At 41.4% G+C, this 18,329-nt stretch overlaps 2 protein-coding genes across 3 annotated transcripts; both read left to right on the top strand.

The window, feature by feature from the left end:
* The first annotated feature begins 1,490 nt into the window (after positions 1 to 1,490).
* LOC139345009 (spidroin-2-like) lies at positions 1,491 to 5,111 on the top strand. Its single transcript, XM_070983456.1, has 8 exons — positions 1,491 to 1,512; positions 1,554 to 1,988; positions 2,120 to 2,569; positions 3,140 to 3,200; positions 3,392 to 3,471; positions 4,026 to 4,049; positions 4,292 to 4,357; positions 5,041 to 5,111. Exons 1-8 carry the CDS (start codon positions 1,491 to 1,493, stop codon positions 5,082 to 5,084), a joined length of 1,182 nt encoding a protein of 393 aa, XP_070839557.1. The 3' UTR covers positions 5,085 to 5,111.
* Positions 5,112 to 7,747: 2,636 nt separating this feature from the next.
* LOC139344449 (LIM domain kinase 1-like) lies at positions 7,748 to 17,740 on the top strand. 2 transcript variants are annotated; one of them, XM_070982632.1, is made up of 15 exons: positions 7,748 to 8,225; positions 10,557 to 10,695; positions 11,677 to 11,786; positions 11,942 to 12,115; positions 12,224 to 12,329; positions 12,467 to 12,738; positions 12,818 to 13,007; positions 13,122 to 13,208; positions 13,519 to 13,650; positions 13,746 to 13,805; positions 13,912 to 13,977; positions 14,579 to 14,765; positions 14,898 to 14,953; positions 15,122 to 15,279; positions 15,881 to 17,740. In XM_070982632.1, exons 1-15 carry the CDS (start codon positions 8,182 to 8,184, stop codon positions 16,473 to 16,475), a joined length of 2,376 nt encoding a protein of 791 aa, XP_070838733.1. In that variant the 5' UTR covers positions 7,748 to 8,181; the 3' UTR covers positions 16,476 to 17,740. The 2 variants fall into 2 exon arrangements, with proteins under 2 accessions (XP_070838733.1, XP_070838734.1); XM_070982633.1 differs by having other exon boundaries at positions 13,134 to 13,208; positions 15,881 to 16,619.
* Positions 17,741 to 18,329: the final 589 nt, after the last annotated feature.

Genomic DNA, 18,329 nt, shown 5'->3' with positions numbered 1-18,329 from the left:
TGTCAACTACATTCTTCTGTCTTTAACAATGATTTATTTTGGCTTCAGTGATGAAAGAAGCTACATGATACATTTAATGTTTCTATCTTTCTATTAGTATATGGGACTCTTGGAGCAGCTGGCCAGGGTGGGATTGGACCTGGCAGTTATGGAGCTGGTCCTGGTGGTTATGGTACTGGTCCTGGAGGTTATGGGGCAGGACCTGGAGGTTACGGGGCTGGCCCAGGTGGCTATGGTGCTGGCCCTGGTGGATATGGAGCTGGACCTGGAGGTTTTGGAGGCAAGACTGGAAGCAGAGGCACTGGTGGTGGTCCCGGGGGTGCTGGGACCCTCGGAGGTGGAACCGGAGGTTTAGGTGGAGGAGTGGGAAGAACAGTAGGAGCAGGCCCTGGTGGTGTCAGTGGTGGACTGGGGGGATATGGTGGTGGTGTAGGTCCTGGTGGTAAGTTTACCTCTAAGAAAATAAACTCAATTTTAATAATTAAATTTAATTTTGATTGACATGGAATGCAACGTAAATATTGCTTAACTGAGTATTTCATATGGTCTGTTATACAGGTTCAAGATATGGCACAGGTCTAGGACTGGGTACCGGCAGTGCTAAACCACCAAAAAGTAGGATAAGCACTAACAGATACAGCATAAACACAAATATATCAGCATTTGTGCAGAGAACCGAAACTGAACCAGTATTTGTTTTTAGGTTATGGAGCAGGAATTGGTGGTACTGGGGCTGGACCTGGTGTCTATGGGACTGGACCAGGTGGAGTTGGTTCTGGTCCAGGAGGTTTTGGACCAGGTAGCTTTGGGCCTGGTGGTCCTGGGGCTGGTAGTTATGGACCTGCTGGCACTGGACCAGGCGGATATGGGCCTAGCACTGCCGGGACAGGACTGGGTGGTGTTGGAACCGGGCCAGGTGGTTTTGGACCAGGTGGTGCTGGCACAGGACCAGGCAGCTATGGACCTGGTGGAGCAGGAACCAGTCCAGGTGTTTATGCTGCTGGAGGTCAAGGACTGGGGACAAGAAAGCCACCTAAATCAGGTATAACGGTCATGTATTTTAACCCTAATGACAAAAATATATTTTGTTTTGTTTTATTATATCGTATTATGATAAGATAATCCAGGTCAGAAACTCTTTTTAACAGGCTATGGATCACTGGGTGGAGCTGGCTATGGGCAAGGTGAGAAACGTCCTCATTCTATTACTTTAACACCTTTGAAATGAACAGAATGTTTCATGTTTGTTTCTTTCTTTGTAGATGATAACATACCATATCTAGCTAATCATTATTGATGGTGGTGCTTTGGAGCAATTCTGTTGCTTGAAATGCAATGATGCTACGTGGATAATTATGTTGTGCTGCGTCATGATGAATTGAGCCAGTTAAAAGACTCCTACTCCAAAGCAGGTGCAGAAGTGTGATAAAACTCCAAATGACAACTTATAAGTTATGCAGGAAGTATAAAAGCTCAAAGTAGAGCACAACATGGCAGAGCTTAACACGCCAGGTTAGGGTTATTTTAAACCCATGTCTTTTCTCTAGGAGCAGGACTTGGATCTGGTGGAACAGGTACTGGACCTGGCAGATATGGGCCTGGTGGTTTTGGGCCAGGTGGTGTTGGCACAGGAACAGGTGGCTTTGGACCAGGTGGTGCCGGCACAGGAATCGGTGGCTTTGGACCAGGAGCTGCTGGCACAGGAACAGGAGGCGTCGGACCTGGTCTTGCCGGCGTAGGAACAGGTGGCTTCAGACCAGGTGGCTTCGGACCAGGTGGTGCTGGCACAGGAACAGGAGGCGTCGGACCAGGTGGTGCTGGTGCAGGAACAAGTGGCTTCAGACCAGGTGGTGCTGGCACAGGAACAGGAGGCTTTGGACCAGGTGGTGCTGGCACAGGAATAGGTGGAGTGGGACCAAGTGGGGCTGGCACTGGAGGCTTTGGACCAGGGGGCCAAGGATTAGGAAAAAGAAAACCATCTAAATCTGGTAAGTAAAAATCATTCAAGTTAAACTATACGGCAGATGACATACAAATACTCATTATACTGATTGAGACTTGATTTTGATGTTATAAGAAAACATGTTTTCATTGTACTCTTTCCCATCCTTTTTTCCAGGTTATGGAGGAGCTGGGTATGGATTAGGAGGTGGTTCTGGTAGAGTTGGAGCGGGACCTGGTGGCTATGGCCCAGGAGGTGGTCCTGGTGGAGTTGGAGCTGGACCTGGTGGCTATGGCCCAGGAGGTGGTCCTGGTGGAGTTGGAGCTGGACCTGGTGGTTATGGCCCAGGAGGATATGGTCCAACTGGAACTGGAACAGGGCCTTTAGGTTATGGGCCTGGAGGTGTTGGACCTGGCGGTTATGGCCCAGGAGCTGCTGGAACTGGTGGTTATGGCCCAGGAGCTGCTGGAACTGGTGGTTATGGCCCAGGAGGTGCTGGATCTGGGCCAGGGGGTTTTCGACCTGGTGGTGTGGGTGGATACGGACCCGGTGGCCAAGCACTTGCGAAAAGGAAGCCTCCTAAATCAGGTTATGGCTCGTCGTTGGGTGGAACTGGCTACAGACCAGGTAAAATTTTCTACGGATTAATATTTAATTAAAAGGTTATGTTAACTATGAGGCAAGTTCATACTGTCGCTGGATTTTGGCCATAAGGCGGCATTTTCAAGCAAATTTTGACACCAAGGCTTTACGGCTGGCATAGTAGATCCTGGTGATACCGTTGTCTAGGTGATACAAAGTAAATGTCTTGATAGTGTGGACAACACTGAATGTTTGAGTTGCTGAAGAGATCCATAATACATTCCATCACACACAGGTGAATGCTGCACCAAACATGCTGTAAGATTGCATTTCAAGCTGTACCGAGAGTATGAAATGTTATACACTTGTCTCCGAATTTGTCCATGTCAAAATAATACAACACTAGATACAGTAGAAATGTAATGTTTGCGCCTTATTTTGCAGCTTGTTTAACATGCTTGCTCTAGATCTCGCAAGATAGTGTGATGCAGTGACCAGTTTCAAAGTTCATTTTCTCCTCATTTTTCTGAAAAATGCCATTAGAACATTTGGAAGACATACAGTATGTGAAAAATGAGCTGAACATTTTACTTTAATCCCACCTTTGTTCATCAGGTGGTGGAGGAGGAGTGCTTCCTGGTGCAGGAACAGGAGGCATCATCGGGGGCCCAGGCGAGTTTCTTATTTATAATGGAAATAGGTGACTAAAAATTAGATACTTTAGGTGTAGGTAAGCACAACAATAAGTGTGTCGAACATCAAAAATCTAAACAAGCAAAGTCTTCTCTCTGCCAGTGGTATACTGTAATTCATAGTTATCTTCTTCTATCTTTCTACACATCTGTACTCACTTACCTGTCCAGGTAGTGTAGCAGGAGGAACAGCTGGGGCGGGAGGTGTTGCAGGAACGGGTCAGGGGCTAGGAGGTGGAGTTGGTGGTTTGCCAGGTCAGTTTACATGGAGCACTGATACAACACAGAACAATTAAGAAAGAGTGAAAAACATTTGCACTTTTACCTTTTGAGGTTTGAAAACAAATGCATTCACAACATTCAGACCACTACAAAGTAAAAACCTTGCCAACCTGTCCGCTGGTACCAGTCTCATCAGAGAAGTGCATTGTGAAAGTGATGCAGGCTGTAATGTGTCCTTTGTTCCAGCAGGGGGTGTTGGCCCTGGCTATGGCGGGGTGGCTGGTGGAGGCGGCACAGGTGAGGCAGAAACACTTGATCACACATTCACTTTCGCCATTTTTTGACACTAAATGACACCTAAAATGACACATGAAACCCAAAAAGGGATCTACACACATGCTTACATGCACACAAAGCCGGAAAAAGAAAAAGCTTTTATCCTGAGTTTTTGGCCTTGCACAGTGAATATTTATTTTGCTATTTTTTCATTCATGTCATTGCTTATATAACAAATTGGGAAACTGAGACCATTGTACAGATTATCTATTGTTTATTATGACTGTGTCTTCCCTGTTATTGCTTTCTAGGATATACTGGGGCTGGACAAAAATGTAAGAAAACTCCTCTGACATAAGCATGCTCTAATTAGAGCCTCAGTCTCTTCACTCATATGTCCAGCATGAATACATAAATATACTGTCCATACTATACACGCAATGATGATTTTGTTTTGGAAAAAAATAAGTTGTGTATATTTTCATAGTCTCTAGTGCTGGGTATTATTGTAGAGAGCCTAAGGGCCTGTACATATTATCTGTAGAATAACTTTGCTTTTTATGTTCATGTTTTTTAGCTAGTGCACAGAAGGCAGCCAAATATGCAGCCATGCAGGCCTTACTGGGAGCTGGGGGCTTCAGAGGTAAGAATCATACACACCGTATTGTTTTACAAGTGTATATATACACACTGTAAAACAATATAATGGAATTTTGTGAAATCCAGTTAATGAAATATTTGTAGTCATCATCCAGACCCATTCCAGAGCTCCCAATCATGAGTTCTTCTGACTTCAAGTGTTGCAACATTTAATGAATGTTGAATGATTGTTCTGCTGAGCAACGACTTAACTAATCAGATTAAGTTCACAAAGACAAACAGTTAGCATACTGGCACACTTGCCAAGCTGCACTGTATGAGGATTAACATTCACTTTGTTCCTGAGAAGTTACGTGAACTTTTGATCGTTTACTACCCTTTTCTCTGAATTAACTCTGGTACAGAAATGGTTTCCAGAGAACTGGTATATTCAAGAATTGTCACATAGTCTTACAGCCACAAATACAGGAACTATGTGGTGGTTTGGTAAATGAATAACTTCTAATAATAATAATGTCACTATGATGCTTGTTAGATTTACTAGCCTTTTATAAACATAGCATTTTACATTACATTACATTACAATTTTTTCATTTAATCAAGGGATCAAGGGGACTTGCGTCTTCATGTCTAACAAGCTTGACATGTTTGACAGTGTTATTTTTAGCCATACATATGTATGGTGTATGTCAAGCGAAGAATAATATTCTCTATTCTGGCATTTAGGTGCTGGCTGTCAGGGTAAATACTGTGGCCGAAGGAGGAAGTGAGAGACCAACAGACAGGAAGTGACCTCATTAAAACAACAGTGGTGCTATTGCATGATCCCAGATTGTAAATGTCTTCCCTGCCATTGAAGCTAAGGCTTCAACACACTCCACATGTTACACGTTCATTTTCTTAGGTTTTATATAAGGATGTCTTTCAAAAAGAGCAGTGGTTCTCAACCTGTTTGGGATGATTCCTTAAAGCCAGGTGATGCCTCTGTTTCAGGCTGCTATGCAGAGCCGTGAAATGTATCATTGTCATGTTGTTTCACAGATAATTCAGCGATTTGGCTTTGGTAAAAGAATTGAAAATACTCACCATTTCACAAGAAAAGCACAAGTTTAGAGGAAGTCTATATGGGGATACATTTTCTTATGATAGTATCTTTTTACCCCATTAAACACCTTGTGACTCCTGATAACCAGGCTGAGAACCATTGAGATAAAGAATCAAGATTTCTTCTTAAATTGTGAGGCAAAGCTGTACTATAATACTCTTTGTGTTTATTGTTGTGACATAATTTGTGTTGCTGTTCAAGTATCACCTGTATCTGTGTGAAGACTGATACTAAGGACACCCTCAGGGCAGCTCCTTCAGACCTGTCTGCATGCTGGCACAAATTTTTGAAAAAAATACTCCAAGGCCTTCGATCTGCAGCGTGTAATGTTATATTCATTCACTGTTTAGCTTTAATATCAGTGCAAACACTTGGACAAGGACACAGACGGCTGCTATTTTGGGGGAACAAAAGGGACTCCAAGTGCACTTTTTTATGGTGCGGTGTTTTGACTAGTCATTATCGATCCCTGACAAGCAGTCTGTTTTCAGTTTAAAGACCCTCAGCAGTATCAACAAGTTGAGGCTGAAGGTCCTCAGCTGTTAACACTCGTGAGATTCTTCCACTCCATTTGCAACATTAAGGGCACTGTTTTATAGCTACGTAATACTAATTGGTATTAGTGTAAACGTTTGGTTAACACGCATATTTTTTTTCCTTATTAGGACGTATTTGTTATGATATCATGGTGTGGCTTATAGATTTGGCTTTCTCATTTGCTGCTGAGGACAGCATTCAAACTAAAATGAGAGGTAAAATGATTAGAATACATGATCGTGCATTTAAATTACATCTGAGGAGCATTGATTACTGTGTTTTTCTTTTTTTGATGTACCTCCTTTAACACTGTTGGAAAACTGTTCCCATTTGCTAGTCTTTTTAAATTATGCTGACAAAAAGCAGAAGAAGCTATGCGCTTTATCTATTTATCCTCATTTTATGAATTCAAGTGCATTAATACAGTATTAATATGTGAGTTATTTGTGTGTGTGAGTTTTAACAGTTTTTAAACTTGTGTACTACTATGATTAAGATAATTGCTCTGTTTTCTACATCGTCCTTGAATGTGTGCTGACGTCATGTGGATAAAAAATTGAATGCCATCTTGCATCAGAGCTTACGCTTGCGTCTCTATCGTGTAGCTCAACGTATTTTTTTAACATCTGTGTTCTTTGTGTGGCCTATGAAGAAAATGATGCACTTTTGTACACTTTCAGACAATGCTCTCTGAAATAAAGAAATGACAGTTGTTTCAGTTCATTTTCATTGTAAAGCTAGAGTTAAAGCTAAAGCTAGAGCTAGCATTATTGACTATGCTGCACATGCATAAATTGTGAAACCACTGGGAGGGTTTATGGCACAAGGCGAGAGAAGGAAGCTACACATTCAGAGGCAGATGTTGGTTTTACTGTGTTAATCTGCTGTGGTATTCTGACAACCACAGGTTAGGCTGAAATGAGACAAAGGAAACAACAACGTACTGCCTGAGCAGGCTAAAAAAGTAGTAGCAGAAGTAAAGCATTGTCTTCACGCTGACTCATATCAAGGCACATACTGACCAAGTTCACATTACAGCATATTATACGACATGGTTAACAACAATACTTACCATATTGTGTAGAGCAGCAGATGTGTAAGCAATGACTCAATCGGTAAATCCTAAATCCAAACAAATAAGAAGAGAACAGATCATGCTGTAACAGAATCACATATAGTATAATACAAGTTGTCCCATCAGAAAAATGGTTTGTTTTCATCACTCTGTCAGTCTGATGATAGAAGCACCCCCTCCACACACATTAACACACGCACCTGTTTCTGTCTTTTAGTTTTCCTGACGTGCTCTGTGCAATGAAAAAATGCATCTGCGGACATGGCACACTGCTACTGTTAAGTACAGTCTGTAGCTATAAACCTAATGATTAATTGTAGAAATTTAGCTTGAAACAACAAATACCAGATACCCTACAGTGCTATGCTTCTGACATTGCTCATGGCTCTTTGGTGGCCGCTTTGGTGTCTTTTGCTCTTCAAGCTAAATACACTGCAGCAGAGTCACACTCACAAGGATAGTCCGTGCATATCTTAACTTCATACTGAACAGCATCAATGGTTTACTCTTCCTCGATTTGAGCTGTTCCCCATTCTTGAACTTTAACTGAATTCTCCCTCTTTGTTTCTTGTGTGTGATGAATAGAGGGCTTTACTGTGGGGTCAGGACAGTGCAGTAATTGGGGCATTCATAAAGAGATTATGCCTGTGCTGATGGGAACAGAGCTCATTCCTAAACCCCTGCTCAAATCGCTTGTGAGAAAAACACACACGTATCTTAAGTCTATGTAGCTTCATATTTTAGACTCTCTAGGCTTAACTCCCCCGTACAGTGTGGACTCTGCAGAGGAGTGTAACTGTATCTTGCAGAGGTCTACATACTGAGCGTAACAGGAGAGGGACGGTGGAGCATTACTTCTATACTGGGATCGGTCTGTTTCTCAGTAGCCAGCAGAGGGAGACTGGCCAGCTGGTGTCAGTGGGTCACTTTTTTCTCACACAGCTACTCTGCACATTAGAGGGGGAACGCATATGCACAGGAAGCCTCTGAGTGCACGGACTGAGAGAGGGAGAGAAAAAAGCCAACGCCTGCTAAAAGTCACAGCAGAATACATGTACGATCTGCTCATGAACACACGCAGCAAACGAGCTTCTGGCTTCACTGATTCTTCCTGAGTGACAGTTGTCCATCGGTGAACTGAGAGGGCAGAATGTCGCGACGGGACCAGAGGTTTCGGAGAGGAATGAAAGGACGGTAAGAGCTACTGTTATTAATTGGTGAAATGTGTATGTCTAAGAGACAGAAAGGAAAGAGTACCAAAGAGTGAACGAAAGTAAGAGAAGGAGAAAATATAGCTCAACGTCTGCAGTACTTCCTCTTTGCAGTAACAAACAGATACACGAGTAATCTAATTCTCTCTACTTTCACATCAACTATGAGTATGCTTATGAGTAGCGTATAAAAGTATAACAATAACAGGTAAAGTTGTTGCCTTGCCAGGTGTCCAAGAAGTCTACAGTACTAGCTATAACTAAGGTGTTTATGTTTGTTATCTTTTTTTTAGTTGTTTTACCTCATCAACAACGTCTCTTCCTCAGGTCTATATCAAAACACAAAAACAGAATAAAGTACAAATGCACACACTTAAACTATGTACAAAACACCATTGAGGCAGTATCCCTGTAACATCCACACAATATAATTAGATCAAAAGCAAGTTCCTTTTTAAGATCTACTGTCTTCTAAAGGAAATCCAGAAGGGCAACACAGACAGAACAGGGAGGAAACCATGGCAGGAGAATACGTCATCAGATTCTTAACATTTGACCAAGGTTAACGTCCTGACATCATAGCATGTTTGCTTTATGTACAGCAGATGCTGGTGTGTCCACAGCTCCACTTTTGTTGACAACAGCTCTTAGAACAGAGACAAGGTTTATAAATGGCTAAAAATAAGAGTAAAATGCAGCACGAGCCAGATGTGGCAAATATTTTCAGGTGGAAAATAAGAAAATGTGAGGAGTTGGGTAGCAGTAGGAAACGGAGAGAGAATGAATTCTCTGGATGAACGTCTGGGCTGATGCCAGGGTTTTCCTACAACCAGATGTTTAGGTGGAATCGCAGATGTTGAGCTGGAAGGTTCTACATCCGTTGCCAGCAGCACAATAACAAAGACAGGAGGTCTAAAATAAACCTGCAGCTGTTTGATGGTTTTATTACTTACTGTAATTATTTCTTCAGTAACGAATGACAGTCAGGTCTAATAGATCTCTAACAGTTCTCCAGCAGACATAGTCACAAGAACTGATGTGTCTTAAATTACCAACAACAGCAACATTTCTTTGGAATAAAGAGAAGACGGAGAGGAAATTCCTGGCACAGTTGTCACACTATTGACATTGAAGCAATCTTTGGCAAGCACAATACAAATCCCCAAAACCCCCAGCAACGACTGATTAATACCAAAATGTAAAAGAAGTAGGGTGATGCTTGTTATCACTTTGAACTGTGAAGATTTAAGACTGCACTGATGGCACAATTAACATTTTATAACATTTTTATAATAAAAAAAGTATAATAATATGGTTGATCACAGTCAAATGCTGTCATTAAGTGTCTTTTACATTGGAGAAATCTGAGTCTTTTCCTCCCCAATGGCTTCATTCTCAATAGTAAGGCAACCTTTTCATTCCCTATTGTAAGAACAGCATGGCATTTACAGTTGAGAGGAAACATGGAGCTGTACTCTGTCCAGGAAGTCACCTCCCACTCCGGTTGTAGTGTTGGAGAGATAAGGAAGCAGGTTTTTTTTGTACAAAAGTACCATTTTACATTCAGTTCAAGTTGGGATGCCACAGGAAGCTTCTGTTAGTAGATTTTAAAGTACTGAAAATCAACATGCTGCACCACATTTACGGAACAAGTGCCAACTGTCGTAATGTTTGCACTTTATTTCTTCTTTTCTTGCAATCTTTGAGTGGGTGTGCCCACTGGAAAATAACACTAAGTTACAGTGTTTTTGTGAAGACGTGACTGACCAGTGACGCTACATGAGTAGCCCTTTTGTAAGAAGCAATATTAGTCTGATTGTGCTCTCAGTCACAGTGATATCAGCAGTTCAAAATATAGTGCATCATTTCAAAAACATCCCTGCAGTGAAGATAACTATTTCCTCCAGGCCTGTGCTGGAGAATCACCAGCAGCTTGATGTCTCAGTCTCAACTTTGTGACTAATAAAAAGCATCACACATGGTCCAGAATCACAAGACAGGGAAGGAATTAGGTACACTGAATACGACTGTGTGTTAAAAATAGGCTAAACTGAAGATGATATTTATGGTCCAACTGACCTGGAAGTGTTCTACCTGATCCCATGTGTGACGATGGAGCAGGTCGACTTTCCTCCTAAGTCTCATGTGTTCCATCACTGATTAGTCTCACATTACTTTGTTTGAAAACACCTCTGAAGCATCTATCGTCTTACAGCCTAAATCTAAACCTAAATCTGCATCTTCTCTCGTTTCCTCTTTCTGCCATCTCACCATGTCACCCATCTGTCTCCTCCCTGTGTCCCTCTTTCCTTAGGTGTTGTGAATGTGGCTGTATCCTGTCTCACTGGTACTATGAAAGAGAAGGACAGCTCTACTGTAAGAAGCACTACTGGGCCCGTTATGGAGAGCACTGCCATGGCTGCAGGGAGACCATCACAACAGGACTCATTATGGTAACATGATAATCACTGAAAAGAAGAACAGATCTGTCCATCTATTGCACCTTGAATTAGGGCTTCACAATAAGACTTAATAAGAATTTTTATGAAATAATCTCATTGATTTTTTAAGATAGGGACAGGTAGATAATCAAAAAGGAGGGTTAAAACTTTGTACCATAAAGCAACCAAACACACATTCATTTTGTGTTATGTCGATTATGCTATCTCTCTGACACTTCAAGGAAATACTGTAACTTAACAGCCGAGTAAAACTGTTTCTTACCAAACACTTCTTGTCTATGCAGGCCACAAACTTCACTGTACATAAACTTCTAGACTTAATAAGAGGAAAGCCTAATTTCCTGACCAGTTCCTCCTCTCTGGTCTTATTGCGTAATGCTGGCTAACATTTCATTATAATTAGTCACAACATCACAGCTAACAAACAGATCCAACAAACAGTCCTGAGCCAAAGTCACCTTAGCAGACAATTCTCCTCTCTGTTTTTCTGCCAAAACATTTTGAACTCAGCCAGCAACAAATTGATTGATAGCTGGTGAGCTACTTTAAAAATAGCTGCCATATTGATCGTTCAAAGCCACCATTTGTTCGAAGTGACTGACGGTCATACAAATATCAAATATGTGCATTATGTAATATCACGGATGGAAGTATGGCAATAACCTCTGGAGGATCAAATACTGCAACAAGAAATATGGAATCACAGCATGCTGCGCCGTCTATTCAAACATTCAAAGCCTTCCGGCCTCTTGTTTTCCTCCTGCTATGAAAGTAAATGCTCTTTTCTTTCAACTTGCAAAACAAGAGGATATCCTCTAAAAACATCCTGACACTACAAGGCCTTGATGCAGGAATGCAGTGAGATATAATTCAGAGTGGCCCCTAAAGTCTGACCCCACGAAATGTCATCTTGTAAAAACCAAAATTATTCTTTTGGCCTCTGCACTGTCTATTATCACTCTGTTTAAACAGGTTGCTGGAGAGCAGAAGTACCACCCTGAATGCTTCACTTGCATGAGCTGTGAAATGTTCATTGGAGATGGAGACACCTACACACTCGTCGAACGCTCCAAGCTCTACTGGTAAGTTTGAAGAAGAAACTGAAAAAAACAAACAATTCATCAATACAACTGCATGAGGGAAGTTGTGAGCTGAATGAAGTAGAATTTTTGGTCAAACAGATTTCTGTTTCTGATGAGTGTCCTTTCTTTTATGTCCTGATTTGTCTATTCCATAGCGGCCATTGTTTCTGTCAAGGTGTAGAATCAACTGTGAGGCCAGCCTCTCCTCTTACCAAGAGTCCACATATGGTGGCACTGGTGTCCTTACCACCCCGTGCAGGAGGCCGACGAGGCCTGACTGTAGCCACTGACCTCAGCCAAGAGAAAGGCCTTCTTGTCACTGTCACAGGGTGAGTCTCATTGTGTCTAAACCCAAACACTGATCCAACACCCCTGGCTTGTTTTCTGTCTCACCCCCTCATTCCTGTACCCATTCACTCATTGCCATTCTCTCTCAGGTTAGACTCAGCTGTCCTCAGCCGTGACCTGCTTCCCTCTGTGCACACTGGTGACCGAGTACTGGAGGTCAATGGCATTCCTGTCCGCAACATTTCCCCAGATGAGGTAGGCCTCAAACCATTTAGCAATTCAGCAATAATATCATAACTAAGTGAGATGTAGATACACTTCCTGGCATGCACAAAAACAATACTAAACAAATAAGACAGAAAAAGTAGTAACGTCCATACCCTTTCCTCTAGATAAACCGTGTGATCCAGGACACAAACAGACCACTGCAGCTGACCATTGAGCACAACCCGCAGTCTCCTGACGATCTCCTTCGCTCCAACAATTCCCAGGATGACAGCAGCTGTCCTGACCCTTGTGTACGCGAGAAACTTGCTTCAACCCACAAACTCCCAAGTCTGGAGGAAGAGCCAAGTCCAGGGGAAGAGACAGATGAGCCAATCACAATGAGCCTCTCACCATCTCAGCACCAAGGAACAACGGGAATGCGATCCAGACACATTCTGTACGTGCTGACTCCCGGCTTGCTGCGATTCATTACTCTTCTCTTTCTCTTCGTCTAAGTCTTTCTTTTTATTTCTCAGGCGCAGCTGTAGTATAGATAAGTGTCCTCTGTCCCCTGGAGCACTGTCACTTTTATCTCAAAGAAGAGACATGGTTCGCTCAGAGTCTCTTCGTGTGGACTCTGGAGATCGGACTCATCGCATCTTCAGACCTTCAGACCTCATCCATGGGGAAGTGCTCGGAAAGGGCTTCTTTGGACAGGCTGTTAAGGTACCGCAGCTACAATTTTCATCAATTTCACTATCACTTTGTCCCTTTCAATATTGCGGTTGTTGTCAATTCATTCATCCTAATCAGCATTGTGATTAACATGTTGCTGTCAAGGTAACACACCAGGAGACAGGGGAGGTGATGGTGATGAAAGAGTTGATAAGGTTTGACGAAGAGACACAGAAGACTTTCTTAAAAGAGGTAAGTGGTCATCAGAGAAGGAAAGGCATTATGATTTAAAATGTAAATAGCGGGGAATTAATCTCAGCAATTTAATTTCTACCAACCCCGCTGGTTGTCACTTAATTTAGAAGATGGGGGGAGGGGTCTACAGTAAGTCAAGGAAGGTGGATGCTCTTCACTAAGTTGGTACGAAAGATGAATTTGTTCAGGAATGTTTAAATCTTACACCATCAAGAGGGTTACTACATGACTGTCTTACTGAGGTATTTTCATGTTGCTACAATGACATCAGCATTTGATTGAACAGAATTCCTCTCAATTTGTACAGGTGAAGGTGATGCGCTGTCTGGACCATCCTAATGTTTTAAAGTTCATTGGACTATTTTACAAAGACAAACGAATAAACTTCGTCTCTGAATACATCCAGGGAGGAACTCTCAGAGAGACCATCACAAAAATGGTAAGTTAAAAAAGGTTATTATGTTGTTCCATGAGTACTGTCAAGAGTACTGTCAAGAGTACTCAGACACAGCATGTTGGTTCTTGCTGTTGTAGGACAAGAGTTTTCCCTGGAGTATAAGAGTGGGTTATGCCAAAGACATTGCAGCTGGAATGGTGAGTGTTCCTGGTCAGTATACTAAAAGTAAAAGGTTAAAATTCCAAATAATTTCTGAATCTGGTCCCATCACACCCTAATGTATATAACCTCTCTCCTGCTCAGGCCTATCTACACTCCATGAATGTTATCCATCGAGATCTAAACTCACACAACTGCCTGGTCAGAGAGGTAAACAAATGATTCCATCACACGCATCAGCAAACATCATATATCTTCACTGTAGGATGCACCAACATCAAAAATGATAATTCCCCCACTGTGCTGCAGTGTTACATCAATATGTTGATTACTTCATTACATTTCAGAAATGAGTGGAATGAAAAAAACAACAATTTGATAGACAGCTCCATTTTCGACTCAATTCCAAGTTGATAAAATAATCAGGTCTGTTCCAAGTTTAGCAGATCTCTTATCTGTTATTATTAAATGGCAAAGACCAATGTGTAAAATGCAGTCATCTGGATTGGAATTCAAATTTCTCAGTTTTCACAAACAGGAAAATCTTCCAGCTATTGCCAGCCTCAGTATTTTTCTTTTTTATTTTTTTTTAAGCTAGAATGTCATCAAAAATCAAACTTTTCAAAACTGCGTATTTTTAATGTTAGTTTTTCTTTGTCACACATGTAACTGACTTCAAGGATGCTAAAAGACTTACAATTTAAGGAAAATGTGATCTATATTTTTGGGAAACACATATGCTACATATTGCACTTTTAACAAAAACAGACATAACCAACATAAACATAACTCCTCTCTCTCTCTAATTTAGAACCAGTCTGTAGTGGTAGCAGATTTTGGACTAGCCAGGCTAGTAATGGAGGAGAGGAATCAGGGCAGAACATCCTCTATGGAACGGCCTGCGAAGGGGCCGCTGACAGAGCTCCGCAAGCCTGACCGGAGAAAACGGTACACCGTGGTAGGAAACCCCTACTGGATGGCCCCTGAGATGATCCATGGTGAGTGCACGCAGTACAGGGCTATCATTTATAGCAGGAGATTGCCAGTCTCTAAATCATCTCTGTCATGGGTTAGTACAAGACAGTAAAGATGTGGTTCACATTTTCCAATCTTTCCTCTGCACCTCTCAGGGAAAAGCTATGATGAACGGGTGGACATCTTTTCCTTTGGTATCATGATATGTGAGGTAAGAACAGCTAGGCAGGGTAAAATATTACTAAGTATTAAGCACTTGAGTTTGTAGAATTAAAAAGATACGGTGTGATGTAAAAAAAATGTAGGAATTCTTAAGCTACAATGCTGTATAAACGTCAATGAAATGTTAATTAATCAGGCATGTGATCACTCTCTTAAGATAATAGGTAGAGTGAACGCCGACCCTGACTACCTTCCCCGGACAAATGACTTCGGCCTAAATGTACATGGTTTCCTGCAGCAGTACTACACTCCACAATGCCCCTCAGCCTTCCTTCCACTGGCTGTCCTCTGCTGTGACATGGACGCTGATAAACGGTATGATTGCACAAATCCAATACAACTGCAGATCTAACTTTCTATAAAACAAAATATGAGCTATTTGTAAATAAAGAATCTCTGTTTTATATGTTGTTTCGAAAACACATTTTAATTAGTCAGTTAATCTCAGTTAAGCAAACAACAACAGCCACTAAAATTTAACCAAGAACTACCTCATTAAAAAAGTGCGATATTTGTACACTTTGGGGTAAGTCAGTCCTTTATGACTTACTCCAGGATTAGCTGCTCCACCTGATGGTGTCAAAGTGCTGTGGTAGTATAATGTCGTAAAGGAAATTGTCCAACAAAAAACATAATTCATCTTTTAACTTCACCAGTACAGTCAGAGAGTCCTGAGGTTATTTTCTGGTTAGCTGATGTACAGTGTACAAAGTTTACTGTATCATAACTGATGTATGAGCACACATACAGCTTTTATGCAGTGTGCTGCCCAAACAGTGACTTCTGACACAGCAATGCATTTCACAGACAAATTAATACAGTGCCAAATACCCTATTAATGCATGACTACAGTACAGTAACCTCTCAACCAATCCTGACAACCTCTCATCATAAGTCTTTGTCTTTACGCTTTTAGCCCTTCCTTTTCAAAGCTGGAGGAGTGGCTGGAGAACCTACTGATGCACCTGGACATTGGTCTACCTATGCTATCTGAGTTGGAGCAGCTTCGCAGAGCCTTCTGGCAGACTCACAACCATCAAAACCATTTCCACAATCAGGACAGGACCCTTGATTCTCATGAACAGACCCACTGTTCACAAAGACAGAGCCCAGACCCCATGCGACATTCAGACAAAACAAACATACAAACAGAGTCAAGTCACCTCACTCAGGGCCAAGACCAAAATGGCACACCTGACAGCCATACAGATGAACAGCAAAACACGCATGACAACCATAATGAGAGGACTGAGCAAGACCACCTGACCAAACACTGTAATGACCACTCACGAGACAAGAGCCAAACCTGTTGCACATCTGCAAGTACAGACTCAGGCACGAATGGTTCTGAAACTTATGAACACAATAACCCCTCAGGACAACCAAAAACCCAGCATGAGCCCTCACAACTGCTGCAGGTCAACAACTCACTAATAAGCCGGTCCAGCAGGCCCAGAAGGATATGCAGAGTGCTGTGGGACAGAACTACAGAGGACAGCTCTTTTCTCTGACTGCTTCATCTAATGGCCAAGACTGGACACATCTACAAAGCCCACTTTTGACGGATAAAAACACTTGGCCAAGACGTGTGTGCCTTTTCAAACAACTGGGAGAAAAGTAAACAATCAAAGCTGCATAGGGAGGACTAATGCATGGGGATAAAACTAATCAATGCAGAGTGATATGGGATATTTTGCATGAAAAATATGAAACAGATTTGTATGCAGCTTGATAACAACAGTGTGCATACCTATTTGATACGTCTTAGATCTCACAAGATCTGTCAGTCATCTCTGGTGGCAGGCTATGTAATATTGACAGTGTTTCCAAATTACCTCAAACATACCTTTGACATTTCTGTACTATAATTTCTCTTTTCTTATCAGCCAGCATCTATGATGATATCAGTATATCTGTAATAAGATAATATTGGCCAGTCAGTTTATCGGTTGGGCTCTAGCGTCAACTTTGTGCAGAAGCTGTGAAACACAAGGCACTTTATACTTTAAGCTATATTGCATCGGTCAATAATTTATCAGAATACCTTATGTATATTCTGCATAAAATTTTTAGAGCACATACAACACACTGAGCTGTGCACATATAAAACTACAACTGTAAAATGAACTAATAGTTAAATTAATAAAAAGAAATATAAATTCATGTGTTAATTGAGATCACTATTAACATTTAATGTCTCACTAGTAAAATTTGCTCCTACTTGATTATCAAATAGTCCCTTTCTAAGGCAGTTCTCTGAAATTTAGCACAGAAGGTGGCCAACAATTTATTATTCTTGAAGTGACCTGACATTGGTGTTCTGATATTTCACCTATAGCTTAGAGTAAATTTACATCATTAAGCTTAAACGAACACTAGCTTATATATGAACCAGGTATCAAACACTCACCTCTTGTAGGCTTGACAGGTGACTATGAAAAAGTCATAGTGATATACATCATGCTTTTGCAAGGAACGTAGCTGTAACTTACTTCGGCCAGCCATTTGTGCCTCTCCTGTAACTAGCAATTATCAATAACATTACATTCAAATCACACAGCTAAAGCTAAGATTAGCTAAGCATCCCTTTCTCTGAAAAATAGCATTAACTTAGCTATTTGTAAGGGACCAAAAATGAAAAATGATTTATCTCCATTATATCTGTCTATTCTTAAGATATTTTCCATTGGAATAAGCATATTAAATGTTTAAGATATTTTTCTTGTGCTGCAAAGCTAACGTAGCTGGATGGTCCTGCTACAAGGATTCTTACATTAAGAAAAAAAAAAAAAAAAAAAAAAAACCTAGCTACATTAAAACTTGCTTCAGAGATGCTTCAGCATCTCACTTGTCCATTTGCATGGTCAGTGGGCAGTAAATACTCATATTTCACTAGTATTTAGCAAAATATACAACTACCTGTAAGGCACCTGCTTCAGCCATTAAGTCCTGACTACTGTCTTTGTTTTCAGGTTATAACGTACGTTACAAACGTAAACAGCCGTTTCCAGGACAATGTGTATATTTGAGCGTTTCAAAACTATTCAGCATACAATTTGACAGTGTAAAAATTCTTAAGATGTCAGGGCGGCCTATGGCCTATGGCCTGTGGAGGCTTTTATATTTGGTTTTTGGCCCTGAAGCTCGCCGTTGGCGTATCTTCGAGCCCAGCACGTCGCAGTTTACTCGGTCCTTTGCCCCGACTTCCTCAACAGGGGATAAAACGGTCAGTAACGGCTAAATTAGCTAATGTTAACTATTAGGCACAAACTAGCTTAACGTCGGTATGAGCGTAATGTTCACATAATAGTGTGAAAAATGCAGTAATAGCATTTTGGGCGAAACTACTTTTATTATTAGCATCA

The sequence above is a fragment of the Chaetodon trifascialis genome, chromosome 16 (genome assembly GCF_039877785.1).
Source record: "Chaetodon trifascialis isolate fChaTrf1 chromosome 16, fChaTrf1.hap1, whole genome shotgun sequence".
Lineage (NCBI taxonomy): Eukaryota > Metazoa > Chordata > Actinopteri > Chaetodontiformes > Chaetodontidae > Chaetodon > Chaetodon trifascialis.
Note: the sequence above shows the minus strand (reverse complement) of the source record. Positions and strands in the feature narration are given on the sequence as shown.